Source organism: Panthera tigris, chromosome D4 (genome assembly GCF_018350195.1).
Source record: "Panthera tigris isolate Pti1 chromosome D4, P.tigris_Pti1_mat1.1, whole genome shotgun sequence".
In the NCBI taxonomy this organism is placed as follows: Eukaryota; Metazoa; Chordata; class Mammalia; order Carnivora; family Felidae; genus Panthera; species Panthera tigris.
The window spans coordinates 87,293,269-87,317,566 of record NC_056672.1 but is presented as its reverse complement, the minus strand read 5'-3'; the positions used below and the strand labels follow the sequence as shown (position 1 = coordinate 87,317,566).

At 58.1% G+C, this 24,298-nt stretch overlaps 1 protein-coding gene and 2 long non-coding RNA genes across 10 annotated transcripts; 1 reads left to right on the top strand and 2 right to left on the bottom strand.

The window, feature by feature from the left end:
• Nucleotides 1-3,506: 3,506 nt before the first annotated feature.
• LOC122232999 lies at nucleotides 3,507-6,731 on the bottom strand. Of its 2 annotated transcripts, none has more exons than XR_006210393.1 (3): nucleotides 5,051-6,568; nucleotides 4,642-4,956; nucleotides 3,507-4,393 (listed from the first exon to the last, which is right to left on the bottom strand). It is a non-coding gene; the product is annotated as an uncharacterized LOC122232999 (long non-coding RNA). The 2 variants fall into 2 exon arrangements; XR_006210394.1 differs by lacking the exon at nucleotides 3,507-4,393 and having other exon boundaries at nucleotides 4,539-4,956; nucleotides 5,051-5,234; nucleotides 5,337-6,731.
• Nucleotides 5,199-23,017, top strand: PTGES (prostaglandin E synthase). 7 transcript variants are annotated; one of them, XM_042963830.1, is made up of 6 exons: nucleotides 5,212-5,268; nucleotides 7,367-7,745; nucleotides 8,492-8,599; nucleotides 9,611-12,652; nucleotides 15,725-15,807; nucleotides 22,450-23,017. In XM_042963830.1, the coding sequence occupies exons 4-6, from the start codon at nucleotides 12,116-12,118 to the stop codon at nucleotides 22,697-22,699; spliced, it is 870 nt and encodes a 289-aa protein (XP_042819764.1). In that variant the 5' UTR covers nucleotides 5,212-5,268; nucleotides 7,367-7,745; nucleotides 8,492-8,599; nucleotides 9,611-12,115; the 3' UTR covers nucleotides 22,700-23,017. The 7 variants fall into 7 exon arrangements, with proteins under 7 accessions (XP_042819766.1, XP_042819764.1, XP_015391554.1 ...); XM_015536068.2 differs by having other exon boundaries at nucleotides 8,476-8,599; nucleotides 12,420-12,652; XM_042963829.1 differs by having other exon boundaries at nucleotides 8,476-8,599; nucleotides 11,821-12,652.
• Nucleotides 11,999-18,417, bottom strand: LOC122233000. Its single transcript, XR_006210395.1, has 3 exons — nucleotides 18,326-18,417; nucleotides 18,088-18,240; nucleotides 11,999-12,036 (listed from the first exon to the last, which is right to left on the bottom strand). It is a non-coding gene; the product is annotated as an uncharacterized LOC122233000 (long non-coding RNA).
• Nucleotides 23,018-24,298: the final 1,281 nt, after the last annotated feature.

Sequence of the window (24,298 nt, the reverse complement as noted above, 5' to 3'; positions counted from 1 at the left end):
ACTCCCAAGGCCAGGGCGCCTCTGACGTGAGCCCCGTGTCTCCGACACCAGCAATGTGTCTGGCACACTCAGGCTTCGGGGGTCAGTGGATGAACGGGCCAGAAGAGCGCCTCTGAGGGGCACTCCGGTCCCCCACTTTAATCCTCTAACCTTCAGCAGTGGCTGTGCTGGGGTCTCACGTGTCCCTGGTTCCCACGACAACAGACCCTGGTATTCTGGTCATGAGTCCCCCCCCCCCCCCCCCCCGTTTGCACAGGCTTAGGTGTGTGGCTCAGTCTATGCAGAGCTGGGGGGATGACTGAAACCTGGGTATAGATCTGGCATCCAGCCAGGAGGAAGAAGCATTTTTTTTTTTCCCTCCAAGATAATGTGTAACTCAGAGGCCACAGACTGCTGCCCCCAGGATAGGACAGGAGAATCAAACCTGATCACCTGGGTTCCTGGCTGCAGCTTGTGCTGGGGGTAGTGGGGACAGCAAGGGACACATCTGGGCCTTTCCAGACTCCAAGTTCAGAACAATTCCGAGTGCTGTGCTCCTCCGGGAGGGGGACGACTTGGCTCTCGGGACAAGGTGACAGCAGGGAGGCCTTCATGGTGGTGGAGTTAGGGGTGGGGCGGGGTGGGGAGCTGGACAAGGAAGCAATGAGAGGCTTGCGCAGAAAACGTCGTCTTACCCTACAGGACCCAGAAAACAGGCGAGGTCCAAAGCGGCCTTGGGTGGGGGCCTCGGCTTCCGGTGGGGACCCCAGCGCCCCGTAGAACAGGTGACAGACCTGCGCTGACCAGCCCCCGGTTAATGGTAACTGGTTCCTTGCGTCGTCTCGAGGCCGGGGCTGCTTTGGGGGTTCCGGGATCGAGGGGCTCCTGGTGAGGACGTTCGCGGTACAAGGGGCGCGGGGACGCAGGTGACGACCCCCGGGGCCGACCAGGAGCGGATTCGGATTCGCGGAGGTTCTCCCCAGGCCACTCACAGCCACCCCACCCCACCCCGGGGCCGCTGAGCTCAGCCTCCTCCGGCACCCAGGTCCACCTTTCCGTCCCCCGCTGGCTATTCTCCGTTCACACCTGCGAGGCACCTGCTCAGCGCGCTCTGCGCTCATTGGCTGTTGGCCAGCCTCCCATTGGCCGCCCTGTGCTCAGGCGCTCTCCACTGTCCAATCAGAGCCCGGAATTGCCTGGGGCGGCGTCTGCCCGTGTTTGTGTGCGGGAAGAGGGGGGGACCCCTTACAGGGGCTCGGGCAGGGCTCCCGTTCTAGGCCTTGTGCGCTACACCCTCTGGCTTCCAACCAGCTAATCAGGTTCCCGGAGGACCCAGCACAAGCACCCCTTTCTCCCCGCCCCCCCCCCTTCTCCCCTGATACACGCACCCACCGCTACGGGTTCTTATCTTGTTGTGATGTAATTAGCTCTTTGCCCGTCTCTACCGGCCCTGGACTGATGATTCACGGGGCGGGGGGTAGGGCCGGACCGTCACACTCCGTATCTGTCCAGCCCCCCGGGCGCTGCCTCGGGGATGACTCAGGCCTGGTTGAAGCTCAGCGGTTAACACACCAGCCGCGGTGACCGCTGGCGATTAACACGAGGCACAATGTCACGTGTCACCTGGGTTATCTCAGTAATCCTCCATGGAAGGTGTATTATCACACCCGTTTTAGAGGTGGAGAAAGCGAGGCCCAGAGAGGGGAAGTATGGCGCTCGGATAGGAGGCAGTGGTTCGGCGCTTGGGTTTCCGTCCTGCTCCTCAACCGCTGAGCCACGGCGGACAGGCTACTTGGTCAATCCGGGCCTCGGTGTCCCCTTCTCCAAAAGGGAGAGAAGCAGATTTAACATATGAGGTGGCCGCAGAAAATCAGCGGTTTTCAAGCTGCAAAGACTCAACCCCGAGGTTGGCATCGTTATCACGGGTGGGAGGAGCTTGACTAAATCGGGCTCTGCAGACTTGACCTTCAAGTCCAGCTTGCTTGAAATCGGCCCACGATTTGGGCACATACCTCAAGGACAGCGTTGACTTTTTTTTTTTTTTCAACGTTTTTTTTATTTATTTTTGGACAGAGAGAGACAGAGCATGAACGGGGGAGGGGCAGAGAGAGAGGGAGACACAGAATCGGAAACAGGCTCCAGGCTCCGAGCCGTCAGCCCAGAGCCAGACACGGGGCTCGAACTCACGGACCGCGAGATCGTGACCTGGCTGAAGTCGGACGCTTAACCGACTGCGCCACCCAGGCGCCCCCAGCGTTGACGTTTTGATTCACAGATCTTGAGACCGGAACAGAAAGGCCGACACCTCATCTGAGATTCTCAGCGCACCTGTGACCTTTGTGCCGCGTGTCTTAAAGCAATCAAAGAACCAGAAGGTCCTAGACCACTCTGCGGCACAGTGAGAGGTCAGTGACAGTAGCCCATCTCTTTATGTAGAGTGGCCAGATGTGGCCTTTGATCTCCCAAAACGTGGTGAGTCCAGGCTGAGATGTCTCATGACCGTGAAGTTCTCACTGGTTTTTAAAGACTTCACATGAGAACAAGTAAAACACCTCACTAATAATTTACAAATACTAACTGCACGTTAAAGTGATCATGTTTTGGGGAGCGCCCGGGTGGCTCAGTCAGTTGAGCGTCCAACTTCAGCTCAGGTCATGATCCCACAGCTCGTGGGTTCGAGCCCCGCGTCGGGCTCTGTGCTGACGGCTCAGAACCCGGAGCCTGCTTCAGATTCTGTGTCTCCCTTGCTCTCTGCCCCTCCCCTGCTCACGCTCTGTCTCTCTCTCTCTCTCAAAACTAAATAAACATTCTAAAAGGTAATAATATTTTTAAATCATTACCGTAATTATTAAATATTATTATCTTTTAGAATGTTTATTTAGTTTTGAGAGAGAGAGAGAGACAGAGCGTGAGCAGGGGAGGGGCAGAGAGAGAAGTGTCAGCACAGAGCCCGACGCGGGGCTCAAACCCATGAGCTGTGAGATCGTGACCTGAGCCGGAGCTGGCTGCTTAACCGAATGAGCCACCCGGGCACCCCGAAAGTGATAATGTTTTTTTTTTTAATTTTTTTTAACGTTTTATTTATCTTTGAGACAGGGAGAGACAGAGCATGAACAGGGGAGGGTCAGAGAGAGAGGGAGACACAGAATCTGAAGCAGGCTCCAGGCTCTGAGCTGTCAGCACAGAGCCCGACACGGGGCTCGAACTCACGGACCGCGAGATCGTGACACGAGCCGAAGTCGGCCGCTTAACCGACTGAGCCACCCAGGCGCCCCAAGTGATAATGTTTTTGATACATTAAGTTAAAATATTCTTTTTTAAAGTTTATTTATTTATTTTGAGAGAGAGAGAGAGAGAGAGAGAGAGAGAGAGAGAGAGCACACAAGCAGGGAAGGGCAGAGAGAGAGAATCCCAAGTAGGCCCCACACTGTCAGGGCAGAGAGCCTGACTCGGGGCTCAGTCTCACCAACTGTGGATGATGACCTGAGCTGAAATCAAGAGTCAGGTGCTTAATTGACTGAGCCGCCCAGGCACCTGGATATATTAGGTTAAATCAAATACATTATTATAATATGCTGCATAATATTCCAAAGATATCAGTTCCTATTCCTGGAACCCGTGTTGCCTTTTGGGAAAAGGGGTCCTTCTTTGCAGTTGTGACACAGTTAAAGATCTCGAGATGGGGAGATTACCCTGGGATTACCCAGGTAAACCCCGAATGCGATCACACGTATCTTGATCAATGAGAGACGGAGGGAGAGTTACACAGACACGTGGAGAAGAGGAGACAGCAGGCTGGAGAGAGGTGGCCACAAGCCAAGGAATCCCAGCATCACCAGGAGCCAGAAGAGGCAAGGGACAGATTCTCCTGGACGCTGTGGCAGGGAGCAAAACCTTGCCAATGCCTTGGCGTCAGACTTCTCGTCTCCAGAATCGTGAAAGACTAAATTCCTACTCTTCTAAGTCACCAAGTTCCGGGTAATTTGTTACAGTGGCCACAGGGAACTCATACGATTATAGAAATTAATTCCACCTGATACATTTTTTTTTTAACATGGCTACAAGAAAAAAAAATTTTTTTTTTATTTTAGAGAGAGAGAGCACGTGTGAGCGAGGGTCAGAGGGAGACAGAGTGCAGAGTGCGGAGCCCAGAGTTGGGGCTCGAGCTCGCCCGAAGTGGGACTTGAGCTCACGCAATGCAGGGCTCGAACTCACGGACTGGGCGATCACGACCCGAGCCAAAGTCGGACGCTTAACAGACTGAGCCGCCCAGGCGCCCCGACACGGTGACTCGCAAATGTCAAGTTCCACGTGTGGCTTGCACTTGGCGTGTGTGTTAGGTTTCTGCTGGACAGCGCTCTCTGGAGATCCAACCAGAGCTACGTATGCTTGTTCTGTAGACACACGAGCACCTCTGAAAACACAAGAAGGCGGGGCGCCCGGGTGGCTCAGTCAGTTGAGCGTCCGATCTTGATTTCAGCTCAGGTGACGATCCCAGGGCCGTGGGATCGAGCCCCGCGTTGGAAGCCTGCTTGAGATTCTCTCTTTCCCTCTGCCCCCCCCTCTCCCCCGCGCACACGCTCTCTCTCTCAGAAATAAACATAAAATCAATCAAATAAAAACACAAGAAGGCACTGTATGAGTGATGTAGAGCTGTAATACCTAATGACCACAGACTGTTCGGCTTAAAGCAACAGAAATGGATCCTCTCCTAGTCCTGGACACCGGAGATCTGAAGTCAAGGCGTTGACTGGGTTGGTTCCTTCTGGAGGCTCTGAGGGGGAAACGCATCTCGTGGCTGTCTTCTGGTGGCTTCCGGCAAGCCTCCGCCTCCCCCGGCTTGTGGCCACATCGCTCCAATCTCTGCCTCCCGCTTCACCTGGCCTTTTCCTCCGTGTGTCTGAATCTCCCTCCGCTTTCCCTTACAGGGACACGGGTCATTGGACTCAGACTGAGCTCCGTGTATATACGTCTCTCCTAAGATCACATTCACAAATACTGTAGGTTAGGACTCAGACATATATATATATATTTTTTTTTTTCGGAGGACACTATTCAACACACTACAGACCTGTTATGTGGGCTACTGAAGGGTAGAGGTTGAACTGCAAAGGGCGTGGGCTCTGTGGCCGTGTGATCCTGGGTTTGAGCCCTCCAATCGCGATCTCTTTGCTATGGTTGCTCCCTCCCAGGCGCTTCAGGAACCTTCTCTGGAAACTGGAGGTGGTGTCGTTACGAGTGCTTCCTCCAAAATGCTGTGACGAGACCACTTGTCAGTTCCATAACTGAGTGAGTTACTCAACTGCTCTGTGTCTGAGTTTTCTCATCTGTAGAGTGGGAATAGTCATAGTACCTACCTCAACAGGATGTCGAAGATCAGGTTAACATTCCCCCAGTCACATCGTGAACACTGTACAATGTTTTCTTTTTTCTTTTCTTTTGAAGTAATCTCTCTGCCCAGCGTGGGGCTCGAACTCGTGGCCCCAAGATCAAGAGCCGCACGCTCTACCGGCTGAGCCAGCCGGGCGCCCCTATGCAAGTGTTGTGGTTGTTCGTGTCGTTATTTATGATAAAATGTTGTTCATGTTGTTATTTATAATAGAACGTTGGCATCGTTTACATTGGGCAGAGGTGATGAAATGTTCTATCGAGCTCTCGTGTTATCCTTTCTCTGGCTTTGATTCGGACCTGACTTCCTTACTCAGCTCATGTTGAATGACCCTGAGCACAGAATCAGGGCCAGTTCATGCAGCCACACGGGGTCCCGTGGGGCCGACTCACCAGTCCACTGTCAGCCGCCTGAAACTCCCGACAACGTTTGAAAAGGGACTTTGCGTTTTCATTTTGCGCGGGGCCCCACTGATTTCTGTGGCCAGACCTCCTTGGAGTCACAACTCGTCCTGTGCTTGCAGCAGTGAGGGGTCTCCAGCGAGGGGTGGCGGTCCCCCTCTGGTCTCCGAGGGACCTTTACAAACTAGGTCGCGGCGGCTGGGAAAACACGGCGTCCGAGGATGAGCCAGCCGACTGGGGCCGCGTTTGTTTTGCCTGCAAGAGGAGATTTAGGGCTGACCTGGTGGTGTCCTCCAATTCCCAAGGCCTGTGGCGAGGAGAAGGGAGCATGCGTGTGCCCTGCGGCCCCGAAGGGGCAGTTCGGCTCAGCACAAGGAAGGAGATCTGAACGAGAGTTGTGCAAGAATGGAACAGCTGGCTTGCCTTCAAACCTCGGCTCTGCCTGCGGGGGTGGGGTGGGGGGGGTCGCTGGTGAAGAAAGCAGGCTCTGGCTGCCGATAGCTTCACCTCTGCCCAGATCCGTGATCTTAGGGCAAAGTCATTCATAGCCCTGAGCCCGTTTTTCCACCGAGAACGCTGGCTGATCAGGCTCTATCATCCAGGGTGACAGCGCGAAAGATAAGACAAGGCAGGTGGATGCATGAATCACGGAAATGGTGCCTACCTCCTTGACAACAGCTGCTGTTTTCTGGTTGCTGTTTTATTATTATTATTATTATTATTATTATTGGAAAGTAGGGAGTCCCCCCAGACTGGCAGGGTGCCAGTCGAGAGGAGCCATCAGGAGGTTGCAGACATGACCTCGCGTCAGAGCTGAAGGAGGGAGCACGCGCTCTGCCCCCTTAACGATGTCCGCTTCTGTCATATTTGGACGATTCGTTTAAAAGCCCACGGTTATAGGGGGCGCCTGGGTGGCTCAGGCGGTGAAGCGTCCGACTTCGGCTCAGGTCAGGATCTCACGGTCAGGGGTTCCAGCCCCCGGGCCGGGCTCTGTGCTGATGGCTTGGAGCCTGGAGCCTGCTGCCGGATTCTGTGTCTCCCTCTCTCTCTCTCTCTCTCTCTCTGCCCCCGCCCCCGCCTCTCTAAAAAATAAATAATCATCGTAAGTAAAAAAAATCAAAACCTGCCGTCATAAAATAGTGTTGTCCTTGTGACAAAGGCCCCGGGGGAAACCCGGTGGCACTTCTTGTGAAACTGAGGAAGTTCGGGGTCCCGGGGGCCCCCGGAAAGCCGGAGGGTTCCCATCATCGCTGTGTTTGAAAGCCCCGGCCCGCTGTCCCCTGAGCCATCGCTGGCTGAACTGGGATCCCAGGAATGCAAAACTCCCTTCCAGGGCCTCCTAGGAAAAGGCTTCCTGATGCGTCCGAGGGCCGGACACGGGAAATGCCCCCGGGGAGACAGCATCCGGGGGCGGTGCGCGTGCGTGGGCGCTGGCTGGACGCGTCCCCAGCCTGGGCACGGGAGGGTCTTGGCTGCGGCCTGATCCCGGAGCCTCTGCCCGGAGGACTGCCCCTTCTCTGCAAAGGTCTTGGCAGGGATTCGTGCTGAGACGAACATTTCCTCCCCTCCCGCCTCCCCCATCCGCCTCTCCTGTCAGCTGTGTGCCGTCCTCCCCCCACAAAGCATCCAGGAAATGCTCCTGCCTGTGCCGTCCCCCCCCCCCCCGCCCCCGCCCCCAAAGCATCCAGGAAATGCTCCTGCCTGACCGCAGCTCTGCGCATCCGTAACCGGATCTGAGGCCCGCGGTCAGGGGCCAACAGATGGGCTCCATCAAGGGCGGCGCTTGGTCGGAGTGTGAAGGGCCCCACGTGTGCTCCTCTCTGCGGCGACAGGAGAACGGGACGGCCCGGGAACGCGCAGTGTGTCAGGCACACGTTCAGGTGGCCCGTCTCCCGACAAATACCCGCGAAGCCCAGCTCTGTGCAGACGCCACACCGGGTGCCGTGTGTACAGCCGCGGAGAAGCCAGCAGCCCAGGTTTTCCTTTCCCCTTTTTCTTTCCAACGTACAATGAATCACTGTGGGGGACGCCTGTCTGGCGGGGTCGGTTGACTCTTGATTTCGGCTCCCGTCATGATCCCAGGGTCGTGGGATGGAGCCCCGAGGTCGGGCTCCGCGCTGAGCCTGGACCCTGCTTGGGATTCTCTCCCCCCCTTTCTCCGCCCCTCCCCTGCTTGAGCCCTGTCTTTCTCTCAAAAAAAAAAAAAAAAAAAATTAAAAAAAAAAAAAAAGTAACCATCTTGAAATGTACAGGTCAGTGGCACCAAGTAGGTTCACGCTGTAGTGCAGCCATCATCATCGTCTCTAGAACTTTCCCACCCTTCCAGAAGAAAGCCCGGTGCGCGTTAAATGGTCGTTCCTATTCGGCCTCCATCTACACCCTGGCAGCCACCGATCCGCTTTCTGTCTCTAGGGATTTGCCCATTCTGGACATTTCTTATAAACAGAATCATATGATATGCAGTCTTTCGTGTTTCTGGCTCTTGGCACGATGCCTTCCGGGTTCATCCACCTTGTAGCAGGTGTTAGTAAGTTCGTCCGTCTTAAGGCTGAACAATACTCCACTGTGTGGGTGAAGCCGCCGGGCTTTACAGCTGAGCAACCTTGCTTTCATCCTCACTCCCAAGAAGGGAAGAGCCCCCCCCGGGAGGTTCCTGACTTGGGGAAGCCTCCGGAGAGGAGAGGAACCTTCCCTTACGCATTACAGATCGCTGCCTCTTAAGGTGCTGACGGGTTCCCCTGGGCCACAGCCCACAGCCCCGCAGCCAGAACAGCAAAGCGTCGGTGGCAAGAACATCCCCCTGGATCCAAGCCCAGCTGTGAGACCCGGGGTGAGTATAACCGCCAATCTGGGCTTCAGGCCCCACATCTCTAAAATGGGTCTAATAGTCCTATCTCCCTCAGGAGGGTTAAATACGATGGCATCTGTGATTAGGCCAAGGTTGGGTCTGAGAGCATTGCCCAGTGATTGATCCTCTGGCCGCCGCCCTATCTGACTGTGGTCCTTAAGCAGAATGGCATCATCCTTCAAGGCCATCTTGGCTATCTCAGGAATGGGCTGAGGGGCCAGGCTGGCCTTGAGAGCCCAGGAAGCAGCCTGATCGTCCCCATTTATCCTTATGAGTAAACGTCAGCTGCTGACCTAGGCTTCTTCCCTGGCTCTGTGCCTGTCAGGAGAGGCAGCCAGGCTCCCCCCAGGGCATTCCAGGAAGTAGGTGGGCAGGAGTCAGGACCCTGAACCAAACTCTGGAGCTCTTCAGTTATCCGGGTCTAGACTCCTTTGGTTATAAAGAAAGAAATCCCAATCAAGTGAGCTTAAATCGATTCAGTGAATTACAGTTGGGTCTGTATGTCAGGCACGGGACCGGTGCTTGTGGCTCATCAGCAAACAGGACTGAGACACCCCCCCCTTCCCCCCAGGAATCCGGGTGTTAGACAGTAAGGACAGGAAATAAATTGCATGGCGTGTCATTGAATGAAATGGGCCGTGGAAAGAACAGAGAAAGCACAGGCAGCAAAATGACATCAGAAGTGGCTGGGGTGGGGGGGGGGGGGGGGGCGGGCTGCGCAGCGGATTAATGCGGTGGTGGGAGCGGGGTGGGGAGTGGGAGTGGAGGAGGCGACACCTGAGCAAAGACTTGAAGGTGAAGTGTCAACACAGCCCATGTCCGGGGGAAGAGACTTCCAGGCAGAGGCCTCCGCCAGAGTGAAGGCCGGGAGCAAGGACGGAGTGGCTAGGCTGACGGAGCGAGCGGGGGAGGAATCCAGAGAGAACCGGATGGAGACCAGATGGGACGGGGCCGTGGGCCACGGTCCAAACTTTGGCTTTTACTCTGAGCAAGACGGGGGCCACCGCAGTTTGGAGCCAAAGACAAACGTGATTTTGACTGATGTTTTGTTTAAGCGAAGAAGGAAACTCTTAAGACTCCCAGGCCCGGGTGAGTCAGAGGTTGGGGCCTTGTTGCCCCCAGAATACAGGCCCCCTCCACGTGGGGAAGGCGGGGGGGATAGTTCCACGCAGCTTCAGGCCGCTGAGGCCCCAAGCCTCAGCCCTAGAGCCAACGGGGGGGGGGGGGGTTCTCCGGAGGGGGAGGTCACAATATAAACTCCCAGGGAAGCCTCTGATTGGCTCTGCCAGCTGCCGGGACCATTGGGATTGCCTTCCCTGGGTCACGTGGCCCACCCCCGTTCCCAAGAAAGGGAGTACTGGGATTGGCTGCCCCTACGGTCCCTGAAAGGAAAGCTGTGCTTTCCCAGGGTGAGTTAGGAGGACGCGGTGGTTCGACAGCCCTTCATGGCCTCGTTCACTCTGCGAGGAGTTCAGGGGTCCCACCTGGAGCAGGGGGGAGGGGAGCGGAGCCGGAAGCTTCTGCCCCAGCGGGGCCCGCACACAGCGCCATCGGAAAGCGCCGGCTAATCCGTGCGTTCGCAAGGCACCCCTTCTCAAGGGTGGGGAGACGTGGCCGATGCCAGCCGGGACGACTGCGGCGCAATACAAATCTGCCTCCGGTCGCTCGAGCCACGGTTCTTTCTCTTCCATCCCCTGGCTGGAGAACGTCCCGGCGCCTCTCACCGAGGTCAGGAACCCAGCCGCAGGGGTGGGGCTGCTTCCTCCTCTCTCTTAAGCTCCTCTGAAGTCACAGACAATGAACCGGCCCAAGAGCTGGGTCTCTGATCCTCAGGAAATGCCGAGGAGGGCCAGCTGGAAGAAGCCACATGGGGGCTTGGACAAAGCAGCCCCTCTTTGCTCACCGTGACCAGAGAATTCTTGCGTGTGTGTGTGTGTGTGTGTGTGTGTGTGTGTGTGTGTGTTTAACCCAGCAAAGTCACCACTTAAGATACATCTCAGGGAGTTTTTACATCTAGATTCACCGGTGTAACCACCACCCAGCCGTGATGTAAACACATTTCTGACCCCCAGGACGCCTCCTCCTGGGGGACACCCCCCCCCCCCGGGGGTTTCGTCTTGCCTTCATTTTCAGGCAGGCGCTGCTGTAGTCCCCCCCACCTCCCGCGAGGCAGGGGCACGTCTTTTGCAGGCAAAGAACCTGAGCTCCGAGAGAAGCGTCACCACCCTCACCACCACCACCAAGAACAAAACCGCAGCTTCCCCAGGCGGAGGGAGGCTTTAGGGAAATTCTTGGCCGGAAATCAGAGGAGACCTCGTCCCGTCTGTCTGCCAGGCCCTGGCTTGGCTGGTTCGTTCCCGCAGACGTGGAGGAAAAGATTCCTACCGTGAAGTCATCAGCCCGCAGGGCTTCCCCACGAAGTCCCTCTTATTTTCCGCTCCAGGTGACTGATGGGTAACAATCCGCCCTTTGCCCGCGCTGGTTTCTCTAGCCTCTGCTGGTGAGGTTTCTGTCTCGTTTCAGAAGCCCAAGCAGGGCCCAGCGCGCTCCCTCAAACACCCAGGCAGAGAGAACGTACAATGCAGGACGTCCCCTGCGTCCTCTGTCCCGTCCCTGATTGTGACTTGCCATGTATCGTGTGGGTCTGGGACGACCCCGGCTGGCAGCCCCATGTCCCAGAAACACGGGTGTCGGCTTCCAAGCACGTCTCTTGTCCGGATGAAGGAAGGCTTGGCGCACAGCAAATGGACAAGCGATCGACCCCCACCCCCTACCCACTCTCCGCTCCAGCAGCAAGCACGGGGTGCTTCCAAGAGCCTCCCTCCTGGCAAGCCAAGCGTTACCCCCATTTGGAGGAGGAGGAAACTGAGGCTCAGAAGCTCATACAGATCAGGGCTTCCTAGGTGCCCGGTGTTTAATAATTAGACACGACTCCCTTTCGTTGAAGACAAGGATTCGGAGAAGGAACCTGCTCGCCCGAGACCACACGGCTGCAGTGGCCAAGGGCTGGCTCTGGGACTCGATGTCAGCTGAGTCAGGCTCCGGAGCACATGGCCAGTGTCTCTGCCCTCTGGCCAGTCTTTTCTCTTGGTCTCTGCTGCTTTGGGGGCACAGCCCAGACGGACACCGCGGTCCCTTCGGGGCAGGCGCCAGGGCAGAGATGGCACAGGACACTGAGGTTTCCCTCTTGCCCCCCTCCCCAGGGGACCCCCGAGCAAAGCGAGCGGTGTTGGCGAAACTAAAGGCAAAAGATTCCTGCCTCTGCTGACGTCCGACTCTCCGTGCCAGCTCAGGTCGTGGGACGGAGCTCGCGTCGGGCCCCGAGCTGACAGCTCACATCGGGATTCTCTCTCCCTCTCGCTCTGCTCCAGCTTGCTCCTTCTCGGCGCTCGCTCGCTCTCTCAAAATCAATAACTAAACTTAAAAAAAAAAAAAATCAGAGTCACATCAAGGTAGGTATGACTGTGGTTCAAGCGTCCAGGCTGAGAGTGGGGACAGATGGCCCAGTTCTCCTGCCCAACACCTGTGCTGACCCGCGGGGACGGGGACAGACACCAGAGCTATCGGCCACCTGTGGATGTCCCGCCAGGCGTCTGTCTTTGTCACACACACACACACCCCCCCCCCAGAAGGCAGGCCCTGCCGGATGCCCCCATGTTACAGATGAAGAGACAGACTAGAACGCGTTTAAGGATTTGCCAGGGGAGGGGTGTCTGGGGCCGGAGGCTGGACAGGGGACACAGCTCAGCCCTGCGCCTCCCCCAGCATCTGGCCGCTGAGAGTGGGCGTGTGCTGTGTGCAGACAGGCCTCCTGGCGGGCTCTCCCCGCCTCCTCCAGCTCATAGAGACACAGCCACACGCGCCTGCTGCGGCCGCCTGCCCCAGAGCTCCCGCCTGCCCATGGAGATGCCTGCCCCTGTCCTGGCATTGGTGAGAGGCCAGGCGCTGCCGGCCTTCCTGCTCTGCAGCACGCTGCTGGTCATCAAGATGTACGTGGTGGCCATCATCACGGGCCAAGTGAGGCTTCGGAAGAAGGTATGCTCCCCTGGAGCACCCCCCCCCCCCCCCGCCTCCCCGGCCCCAGCCCTGCTGGGAAACTGCAGGGATGGGAAACTTGGCCGAGGTGTTCTCCGGGCCAGAATGTGAGGGCCCTGGAGGCCTTTGGGATGGCAGGACCCGCACCTTCTTGTCCTCTGTTGTAAGAGCATTTACTCACCCCGCCGTGCTACCAGGTAAGTTCTGGCACGACGGGTGCTGCTGAGCTCTGCTGGGTGTCTCAGAGAGAAGCAGGTCCCGGAGGGTGGAATGAGACAGCAGGAATGCCTCCATCAGACCTGGCAGCTTCCCAGCACAGGAGATCGGAGATTTGGGTGGAGTGGAAACCGGCAACGCAGGAGCCCCGGGAATTTTAAGTGGAAATTCCCAATTCATTGGCGAGGTGGCTTACAAACGCATGGCAGCGTCCAGAGGCCAGGTCTCGGCCGGCCTGGGCTCCACTGGAATTTTCAAGGAGGAATTCCCCCCCCCCTTCCCCCCGCCACCCCACCGATCCCAAGTCCCCGGAGCCAAAACAACAAAGAGGCTAAGATCGGAGCCTGGGTGGGCGGGACGGCCCATTCAGAACAGCTCTGCTCGCATTGGACACGACCAGAGTCAGAGAAGTTTTGGGCCAAGCCGGCCGGCTGTCTTGTTTTTCAGTAGAGGACTCGTTTCCAGAAACCATGGCCCCTTTGTCCGCCTTTGTCCCGTTCAAAGGCAAGGCAAGGTTAGCTCTGGTATCACGTTGGGTGTGGACACCCAGGAGCGGGGATCTTGCTGGGGAGTCGGACTCAGCCCCTGGCATAGGCGCGGGCAGGGCTGAAGGCGGGACGGCTTTAACGCCCAGAGGCACAGACACAGGCACCCGGATGACCCCTGCCTCCTCCCTGCCTCACCCCGGTCCTAGATGCAGGATACGGGGAACCCAGTAGGGACAGGTGCATTCAGCCATTAAGTCCTTCCTTGGAGCTGAGCGTTTAATAGGTGGGAGCCACATTCACCTTGTCTTCCGGGAGAGGACACCTGTGAGGCCACGCAGCAGGGTTTGAACGGGGCTGTCCGGGCCCACAACCTGTCCGGAGGGGGCAGGTGCGGGGATAGAGTTCTCAACAGCAAAGCGCAGGGGTCCGGAGCCTCCCTCTTCAATGTGAATTCAGGGATAGAAGGAGGGAAACCCGAGAGTGCCTTTCTCTCTGGTGGGTGGAGAGTGCCAGAAAGAAACCTTCCCTGGGGCTGTCCCCCAGAGGCCCCTTACCGTCTGTGAGTTTCCCTCCCATGCCAGGAAGGAGCCTGGAAGCCACATCCCTGGGCAGGTGACAGATAAGGGCTCTGACTCGTCCACCCTTTGCCCCTGGGGCGAGTCTGGGGGCCGTTTCCTCATCTGTAAAGCGGGGGACAGTCACGCTCGAGCCAGGCGAGTTCGGCACCTGGCGCAGAGCAAGTGTGAGTTCTCATTACGAACAAAGAACTGGAATTCACTCGAAGGCGCAACCACAGCTCGGTCCCGGGAGTGCATCCAACGGCCTGCCCCCTTGTCCCAATTAAAGGTAGCAATTCTGGCTTCGGACGACAGCGGTTCCTCGGTCTGCCCTACAACCGGCTCCCGGCCCGGCGGGCTTGTGTTCCGGTTCTGTCTTTAGGAACGAGCCACCCCTCGGACCCGGGCCTAGGACCCTTTGAAGGGAGTCACAGGTCCACGGACTCTGTGCCGGCCCATCGGGATTGGTGATTCCACGAGTGCAGGGCCAGTGGAGAGGAATTCTGGGTGTGGGGGCTCTGATCCTGACCCTGACGGGCCTCAGGCGTGGGACAGGTGGGACGCACCAGAGCTTGGGGACAGGGGTCACCAGGGCTCATGAGTCAGAGGCGGGAGTATTGGCCATTGGATGAGCAATCCAGAAAGCGTGCTGCTGAGATTCGTGTTTGCTGTGGGGTTGGTGAGCGCTGGGCGTGGGCCTCCGGTGACTGAAACGTGACCTGAGGTTTCTGCTGTCCCTAGACTATTCGTCGAGCACCTTCCCCATGCCGGTGCTCCCAGTGCCCGGCATTGGGCGGAGGCCTCTCCAGTTCTCCCTTTCACTCTTCGCGCGGGAAATGAGCCCCGCTTGATCCAGAGTTCACGGATGAGGGAGCTGAGGCTCAGGGAAGCGAAGAAATGGGCACCTAGTCTTTGTGGAACTGTCAAAAACCCTCTCACTGCTCTTAGTTCCAAGTCCAAAGTCTTAGAGTGCCCTCGGGACCCCAGCAACTTCATCTTGGGCCTCTGTCCCTCGCTCTCTATACTCCAGCCACGCTAGGTTTCTGTTCTTCAAACACCCCCATCTTCTTCTGACCCCAGGGCCTTTGCACATGCTTTCCTGGATGTCTTCAATGCTCTTTCTCCAGCCGGCCCTCACCGGGCTCATGTTGTTGCCTCCTCCAAAGCTTAGCTTGAATGCCCCTGCCTCAGAGAAGCCGCCTCTGATCCCCAGGCTTGATCAGGTCTCCTGGAAACATTTTCAAGGCCAACCTTGTCTTCTCTCTGTTTAACACTCACCACCTGGTCTTCCCTGGTTCGTAGGCCATTTCCCCATCAGACTGTGAGCTTCCCACAAGCCAGGACATGAGGGCCTTTGCCTTCGTCCGTTCTGGCTGCTATAAGAGTGTCGCGGGCACACGGGCCTGGACTGGGGGGGGGGGGGGGGGGGGGGCGGGGCTTGTAAACAGCAGACTTTTTTCTCACCATTCTGGAGGCAAGGTGCCTGGAGATTCCGCGTCTGGTGAGGGTCCACTTCCTGGTTCACAGATGGCCGTCTTCCGGCTGTATCCTCCAGTGGCAGGAGGGTGAAGGAGCTCTCTGGGGTCTCCTTTCTAAAGGCACTAATCCCATTCCCAAGGGCTCTACCCTCCTGACCTAATCACCCCAGAGGACCCCACCCCCCGCCCCCCAACACCATCACCTTGGAGGTCAGCTTTCAACATACGAATCCGCGGGGCACACGTTCAGCCCATAGCGGCTTTGGTCATGGCGAGTGCCAGCACTTGGCACGTGGAGGGGGCTAGGCCAGTAACTCTCGCGACGTGTTCCAGGCTTTTGCCAACCCCGAGGATGCCCTGAGACACGGAGGCCTCCAGTACTGCCGGAGTGACCAGGACGTAGATCGCTGCCTCAGGCAAGTACTGTTGGGCCCCAGCCTGGCCCCGGTCTGCCCCCGCCCAGGCTCCGCTCTGAGCACCAGGGCCGGGGGGGGGGGGCACCCAGAGGACTGAGGTCTCCTGCCTTCCGGAGCCCCTCAGACAGCTCTAATTTATTCATTGATTTAATTTCTTTCTTTCTTTTTTAAAATGTTTTTATTTATTTTTGAGAGAGAGATTGAGAGTGCGAGCCGGGGAGGGGCAGAGAGAGAGGGAGGCACAGAATCTGAAGCAGGCTCCGGGCTCCGAGCCGTCGGCACAGAGCCCGCACGGGGCTCGAACTCACGAACCCCGAGCTCAGGACCTGAGCACAAGTCCGACGTTTAACCGGCTGAGCCGCCCAGGCGCCTCCAGTCCCTCCACCGTGGATGGGTTCTGCCAATGGGATGGGTGAACATTTGCCACGTTTTGGTTTTATTTTGCATTTCTTTCACTCGGAGTGAAGCTGAACGTCACTCCCTCTGCCGAGCAACCCCCCAGTTGATCAAAAACAATTTTTCTCATCGTGAAAGTCAGAACTGCTGACGATCGCCGGCGACCTGGGTCACACTGCAAACACACAGAGGGCAAAGGGAGACCAGTCCCGACTCTAATCCCCGCTAACCTCTAACACTGTGTTCACCCAGCTCCTCGTTGTAGATGTTTCCCAGAAAATCCCGTGTGCATTGTGTGCCCAGGGTGGGGTTCTGGTATTTCTTTTTCCGTGAACGTTATTTGGTGAGCACTTTCCGTGTGGGCAAATGTTACTCAAAACCTGATTCTTTAAAAATAGCCGTGTAAACTGGGGCGGCTGGGTGGCTCAGTCGGTGGAGCGTCCGACTTCGGCTCAGGTCATGGTCTCGCGGCCCGTGAGTTCGGGCCCCGCGTCGGGCTCTGTGCTGACAGCTCGGAGCCTGGAGCCTGCTTCCGATTCTGTGTCTCCCTACCCCCACTCTGCTCACACTCTGTCTCTCTCAAAACTAAAAATAATAAAAACATGGAAAAAATGGGAAAAAAAAATAGCTGCGTAAAATCCCATCGGAGACTAGATGTGGATTGATTTCATGTTCCTGATCTGAATGTTGTGGTTTTGGCAGTTGGCTCTCCCCTGGCTGACCCCGGTGGGCTGGAGAGGGAGGAGGCAACACTTCCAGGGGACAGGGACTGCCAGCGGAGTTGAGGGACAAGCAGAAGGACGGGCAGCTGCACAGGGGGAGACAGGAGACAAACTCTCACGTAGTTGCCAGGGCATTCCCGTGCACCGAGGGCAGAAATGGGTGGGACACTGGAGTGTAAATAAGAGATTCTTTTCTTCGAGGAGAGCGTTTTTTTTTCTCTTCGTTTTCTTGCCCGTTGAAAATAATACGCATACTTGTGGTTTTTAAGAATGACAGAGATGTGTAAGGTAGGCAGTGAAATCCTGTGCTGTTCTAGTGTTTCTGATATAACTAGGGTATGTAGTTCTTCCTGTGAGGTCCATCCGTCCATCCATCCATCCATCCGTCCATCCATCCTTCCATCCATCCATCCATCCACCGGACACGTAATGAACAAGTGGACAAAAGCCGTCCCGATACCCGAGTCCATACCGGTGACCCTTATCCCGCCCACCCCCTTGGTTGGCCCGACTCTCCTGGGCGGTGGAGAAGGGCCTGAGCAGTCGAGGCGGCCGTGACCGTGGATAGCCTGGGCTGGCTCACCGCAGCCACCGAGGGGGTTTACTTGGCTTTTCACAGGGTACACGCGTCCTCCGTAGCGAAGCTTACTTGTGGCACAGGAGCGGTTACGTGAGCCGACGAGCACTTTGGTTTATTTTTTACTGGCTGTAAGCAAGCCAAGGAGAGATAACAGACTCGTGTGGTGCCGAAATGTTTCTACGTATCCAGTACAGCTTCTTCTTCCGATCAAAATGACCCTCTATCGATAGTGGCGATGCTCCAACGGCTGGAGTTCGATTCAGCGCTTTTTAAAAAATGTTTATTTTTGAGAGACAGAGAGACAGAGCATGAGTGGGGAAGGGGCAGAGAGAGAGGGAGACACGGAATCCGAAGAAGGCTCCAGGCTCCGAGCTGTCAGCACAGAGCCCGACGCGGGCTCAAACTCCCGGACCGCGAGATCATGACCTGAGCCGAAGTCGGCCGCTTAACCGACTGAGCCACCCAGGCGCCCCAGTTCAACCCTTTTTGAGCACCTCTTACCAGATAACGTTTTATGTCCATTTGGCAAGTGTTTATCGGTGGAGGGGACGTGCGACGTACTGGTATTTATTGGAGACTTACCACGGCAGGTCTGGGGGTTCCTGGTCCCCCGGGGTCTCCTCCACCTCCTGCCTTCACAGAACGTCGTGGAACCGTGAAGGTGCAGGGCTCAGAGGATCACACGTCCCGTCATCCCCTGCTGGAGAACTTGCTGGAACCTGAGGGGGACATGCCCTGGAAGCAGAAGTTAGTTAAATATTAGACCAGAGTTTATGGTGCAGTCAGGGTCACCCTCCTGCCCAAACAGGAAAGCACTTACGTCTTGGTTCTTGGAGGATAAATCTGCCTTGCAGATTAGCCACACGCCAGAGCCAAAACGAACGTGAGCCCGGCTCTGGGAGAGGTCAGGAGCCGGATTTCCAGGGAAATGATGAAACCCGGCCACCTTGTTTCATGACACCAATCCCAGCCTCCTGCTCAGGTGTCTTTGGGCCAGATCCCGAGTCCGTGTGTGGGAAACCTCAGGGAGGGAGTCTCCGAGTGGCCCCAAGGGAGGCAGCCGGGCACGGGGCCCATGCTTGGCGAGGTTTCTGACTACTCAGAACACGCAGCCTGAATCCGACTGAACCGGTTTGTCCGGAGATCGGTCTCCGAATCGCAGTCCTAGAAGTCCCTTCGATGTTGTGGACGGTGAACCGAGGCCAGGGAGCAGGTTAGAGGCACGCAGAACCGCGGGCTCATGCCCGGCCCTCCTCTCTGCGGCTCCACACCGGGTGTCATTCACCTGGCCGAGGCAGGAGAGGCTGGCAAAACCGAGAGGGCGAGATTAGCGTTCAGGGTCGTGCCCCAGACCAGGCCGGCGATGGTGGTGAGGGAGAGGAGGAAGACGGCAGGTGCATCGGGGCGCAGCCCCTCCGCGGCAGCGGGGTCCTAAGCACCTTGTCGACAGCTGCCAACCCGCCGGGCCCCCCAACAGCCTCCCCGGGGAGGGTGCTGTTATCTCTGGAGGCAGAGCAGGCTTGCCGAGGCCACGCGGTTGAGCCCGGGACCGAGGGCTCTGTAGGAACGCGGTTTTGCTCGGCTTTATGCCTGCCCTTGACGCTGAGCAGCGGGGGACCTGCGTTCCAGGGCACGGCCAGCGTGGGCGGCGGGGAGGGCCAGGGATGAGGACCGAGGTGGAGGTCGCGGCAGCTGTCCCTGCCAGCTGCCTGGGGCTACTCGCAGACCTTCACCCCGCCCGCCCGTCACCTGCCGTCATGCAGCCGGTGTTGCAATGTCTGGGGGGTGGGGAGGGGCGGCCCCGTGCCACAGGAAGCCCAGCAAGTCCGGTCTGGCGGGGATTTGCTTTGGGTGACTTTTATGTTAAAAAGTGGCTGTTATTGGAATGACACGTTTTGCCCAACCACGTCTCTCTGGTACGTGACTCCCTCCACGTCTGTGAGTTCACATCCGGGCCCCCCGGGGAGGGGAATGAGTTTTCTTGCCTCACCTTTGATTTCCCCACAGCTCCCTGTCCTCGGCACCACTTGCGGGCTTCGTGGGGAACCCCTGCTTTGATCCCTACCGGAGGGAGGAGGGAGAGGGAGGAGGGACGGGCTGGGCCAGCTCTCAGTGGGGGGTGGGGGGTGGGGTGGAGGGCGGGGTGCTGAGGGTCAGAGCCTCAGGGCTTTCTCAGCCCCCAGCCACCTCTCCTCCGTCACTGGCGACCTTGAGCTGGAGCTGGGAGGTGGGGTCAGGACCACCGCTTGGTTTTCTGCAGGGGCTGCACCTCCCCGCCTCTCGGTTCTGCCCCGAAGAATGGGTCCCCACCTGCCACGAACCTTGCCCATCCCACCCTCCTCTCCACCCTGCTCCCCTTTGTCGGCTCTTTGGGGTTTGGCCAATGTCAGCTCTCTAAAAAGTGACTCACTCGTCCGATGTGAATACCTGCTTTAAAAGACAGTATCCGGATGAATGGGTTTCCATACTAGTGGGTGCTTTTCCTGAAACTTTCAGATGAGCGTGTGACAGAAAGGCCCATCCAGGTGGGTCAGCTGTGAGAGGCAGACCGATTTCTGGGACACGCTGACTTCATTTAATGTTTATTTATTTTTGAGAGAAAGAGAGGGAGACAGAGCGTGAGCGGAGTGAGGAGCAGAGAGGGAGGGAGAGACAGAATCCGAAGCAGGCTCCAGGCTCCGAGCCATCAGCACAGAGCCCGACGCGGGGCTTGAACCCACGAACCGCGAGATCATGACCTGAGTCGAAGTCGGACATGACTGACTGAGCCATCCAGGCGCCCCATCACTGACTTCATGTAAAGTAAGCTTTCCAGGGGCGTCCGGGTGGCTCAGTCGGTTCATCGTGATCTCAGCTCAGGTCCTGATCTCACGGTCTATGGGACTGAGCCCCACGTGGGGCTCTGCACTGACAGTGGCTCCCTCTCTCTCTCTGCCCCTCCCCCTGCTCTCTCTCTCTCTTAAAATAAGTAAATAAACATTAAAGAATAAGAAGAATAAAGCACGTTTCCCAAGGGTGTCCCTCTAATGGGGGATGTTGGGGGGCACAGCCCCATTTCCATAGGGTAGAGGGGTCTGGAGGAAGCCTTGCTGTCCCCTCACAAGTGAGGTAAGGGACTTGCTTGATCAGGGAGCCGGGGGACGGGGCGGGCCCAGCTTAGTTTTCCCTCTTCTTCTTTCCCACGGCCAGGATCTGACCAGGGCCTACGACTTGCTCTCAGGCACAGGCAGGCGGCAGGGCCTCACCCAACTGGGTGAGACCGGGCCTTCCTGCAGACCTGCTTTCCCCGAGGCTGGGTCCCAAGGTGGAGATTTGGGAGAAAAGGGGAAGGCGGGCTCACGTTGGCTTCGGGATATGGGGCCAGAGACGCCAACCGCTGTGTCCCGAGTTTCACCTAAGAACGGTCCAGGCCCGCTGGGTTAACGGGGGCTTTTGCACACGCGGATTGAATTCCAGGCCCCAAGCCCCCCCTTCACGAGCCCCCCCCCCCTCCTGCTTTCAACCTGCCTCGCTCCCTCTCATGCCACCCATTCCAGACACGCTCCAGGGTCACTTTTCGGTGCCTCGAACACCCTATGCTCAATCCCACCCCAGGGCCTTTGCGCCTGCCCCTCCTGCTCCCTGGAAAGTTCTCCCCCTGCACCGGTGGTGACCTGCTGATGATCCCTGATCATTCAGGCTTCGGTGCAAACATCTCCTCCCCTGAACCCACCCACGCCGGTCACTCGGCAGAGACCCCTGCAGCACGGGGCAGCCGAGTTAGGGCCTCTCCCGTGCCCTGCCCAGCCCCATTCCCTAGGTCAGGCCACACACCAGGCCCTTGCCTAAGGCTCTGCTTGCAAGTGGGAGGGAAAAGGAGGGCTGTGTTACCGGCCGTCACACAGGAGCTGCTGGGCCGGGCCCGGCCCGCGGGCGCACAGCGTCGGGGGAACGCGTCCCAGCTGGAAGGCGCACCTCGCTTCCCGCCCCCCGAGTCCCCCCTGCCTCACACATGCGGCCTTGTCCTCGGGGGAGGTCCCAGCCCCGGTACTAGGTTCCTGTTTATTCTTCCAACATAGCGTCTGTGGCCTCAGGCACGGGTTCAGTCTCTAATTTATGAGACTTGACCTCCTCACCTCTCCCCAAGGAAGCTGTCCATTAGCGGGAGTCATGGAAAATGTGACCCAACTCTTAGCAGACGCGGGTGGGTTTTCTTTCTTGGTCATTTATTTACGCCAGGGCTATACTCAGCCCTGGCACTCCCCCCGCGCCACCCCACGTGCTCACGCGCTTGACCGTTTTGAACAAACAAACACGAAGACACAGGACAGCGTAGACGAAATGAAGAGCTTTACCGGGGCGGGCGGGGGGGGCAGCTGTTCTGTTATTATTATTATCCCCGAAAGAGGCAGGAGGGTTTGCTGACATCTAGGGGCAGGACAAGACGGTTAGGCAAGGGTTTCAGACATGTGCTCTAGCCCACGCCCCTGGGGAGGGCCCAGGCACCTGCGTTCAGAAGGAGGGTGCCCCCACCCGCCCCGAAAAGCCCTGCCCGGGGGGGTAAAGGGCGCGGGTTGGAGTCAGACCTAGGCTCCACCCCCGCTCTCAACCCCCTCTGAGTCCCACTGTTCCCGGCTGGCGTCCAAGGCCACACGACGGAAGACGGTGGGGAGCGTGGCCGGGGCCAAGTCCTGGGGAGCCCCAGGGCTCGGTAGGAAAACCCCGGCTAGCTGCCTGTCACGGCCACTGGCCCATAAGTGGGGTTTTACGTCCTGGCAGCAGCTGACTTGGAGTTGCTGTCGCTTCTGCCTCCGTGGTATCTCTTCCTCCCGGCCACGAACGGACTCGAGGCGGGCACCCCGAGATGGTCCCCAGGGGCGTGGGGCCCTTCGGGGCAGAGGGCCCCGGCTTCCACGAGCGTCTCCATGCTGACGCCCGGCTGACCGCACACCCTTGCCTTCCCAGAGCCCACCGGAATGACATGGAGACCATCTACCCCTTCCTGTTCCTGGGCCTCGTTTACTCCTTCCTGGGGCCTGACCCCTTCATCGCCCGGATGCACTTCCTCGTCTTCTTCCTGGGCCGCGTGGTGCACACCGTGGCCTATCTGGGCAAGCTTCGGGCACCCACCCGCTCCCTGGCCTACACCCTGGCCCAGCTCCCCTGTGCCTCCATGGCCTTCCAGATCGTCTGGGAAGCTGCCTGCCACCTGTGACCAGCAGCCGACAACTGCTCAGCCAGCAGACCGCTGGCCGCGAGCCCCCGTGACTGTACCCGGAGGGCGCTGGGCGGCCCTTGGGGATTGTGCTCAGCCCAGGGACCCGGTTTCTTGGCAACCCACCGAGCGCGGGATTCTGGGCTCCGCGGGCCTGGGTGTGTTTGCCTACGTGTGTGCACGCGTGTGGGCGGGCGTGCCTCTCGGACTTCTGGGTGGAGTGGCTGCCCGGACCGTGTGGAGATGGCTTCTCAAGACTGACAGAAAAATCGTCCCGCTCGAGCACCAGCGCATTAAAAGCCATGTTCCTTCTCCGTCCCTGCGAGTGAGAGAAGAGTCCGTTCAGGTTCCTCAACAAAACCACCATCCGGATTCAGGGCTGTACTAGCCGCAAGCTTCTTAGACCCACCCCAGAGATTCCGATTCGGCTAGTCTCGAGGGGACCCTGGGCATCCGCGTTTTTGTAAAGCTCCCCCGTGTCCCAGCGGTGTCCGGGCCCCGGCTCCACACTACCCCTTTCCTCCAGAAGCAGGACCCGGCACAGGGTGGGGTGTGATATTGGGATTTCTTTTGTGGTGGGAGTTTAGCGAGGGGGGCGGGGGATTACGTTCCCCGGCGCCCTGTTGACACTCCCCGTGCTCAGTCTCCGTTCCTTTGCTGGATCCTTCTCTCCTACGTGCAGGTGCCGAAAGGCGGGGCCCATAGTGAAGGTCGCTTCTCTTCCCCGGGGGAGTCAGTCACTGGTTAAGGGCCATAAATAAAGCAAGAGAATGGGCCCGGCATGACCAACCGCTCAAAGGAACTTTCTGGCTCCTTCGGTACCCGCAAGATTTGAAAAGTACAAGTGTGCACCCCTGCGGGGAATCTGTGTGTGTGTGTGTGTGTGTGTGTGTGTGTGTATCTCCCAGACTCTTGTTCTAAGATGTGTGGGGCCTTGATCATTCAATGGAAGGGTCTGTCCGGCTTGGGCCACCACCCTGCAACCCCTTGGCTGCCCGCCCCTGGGGTCTATCGCTGCCCGAGTGGGTCATTTTCGCTGGACACTTTTGTTAGTGCGTGTCTGGGGCCACACTGACGGGACGACGTCTCTGGAAAACACACAAATGCACCCTGACCGGGGGTTAAGTCCCACGCAAACATGCAAGCTGGGTGCTCGCGGGCCCCCTCCTGCCTCCTTCCCACGGGTGAGTAAGGTGGTCTATCAAGTCCATCCTTTACAGATGAGGACACTGAGGCTCCAGGAGGTGGGCCCCTGACGCGCAGGGCCCCGCTCTGAATCTGGCACGTCCGCCTCCGAAGCCCCGCTCTAACCACCGTCCCCTACTGCCTCACCTCCCCTGACCGCCTCTCAGCGCTGCCGCTTCTCTCCAGGGTCTGGAGAAGGCGCTGGGCAGGTGTCCCTCCCAACAGCCCGAAGCCGCTGAACTGCCCTTGATGCACCTGCCGGGTGGGGGCCTCGTGGGGACCCCTGACCTCTCCAGAAATTCCAGCTTCCCCCTGGTCCCTGAGGCTCCGTGGGTGGGGAGGCGCTCACAGCTGGGAGTGGACAACACTGCCCTCTGGTGGTGAGATGAGACTCTAGCCTCCGGAGGGAGCCGA

Excerpts from the sequence above, each read along its gene's own strand:
- PTGES (XM_042963830.1), top strand. The coding sequence starts at position 12,116 with ATGGCCCAGTTCTCCTGCCCAACACCTGTGCTGACCCGCGGGGACGGG. Across the intron at positions 12,653-15,724 it reads AAGTGAGGCTTCGGAAGAAG|GCTTTTGCCAACCCCGAGGA; the intron begins GTATGCTCCCCT and ends GACGTGTTCCAG. Across the intron at positions 15,808-22,449 it reads GACGTAGATCGCTGCCTCAG|AGCCCACCGGAATGACATGG; the intron begins GCAAGTACTGTT and ends TTGCCTTCCCAG.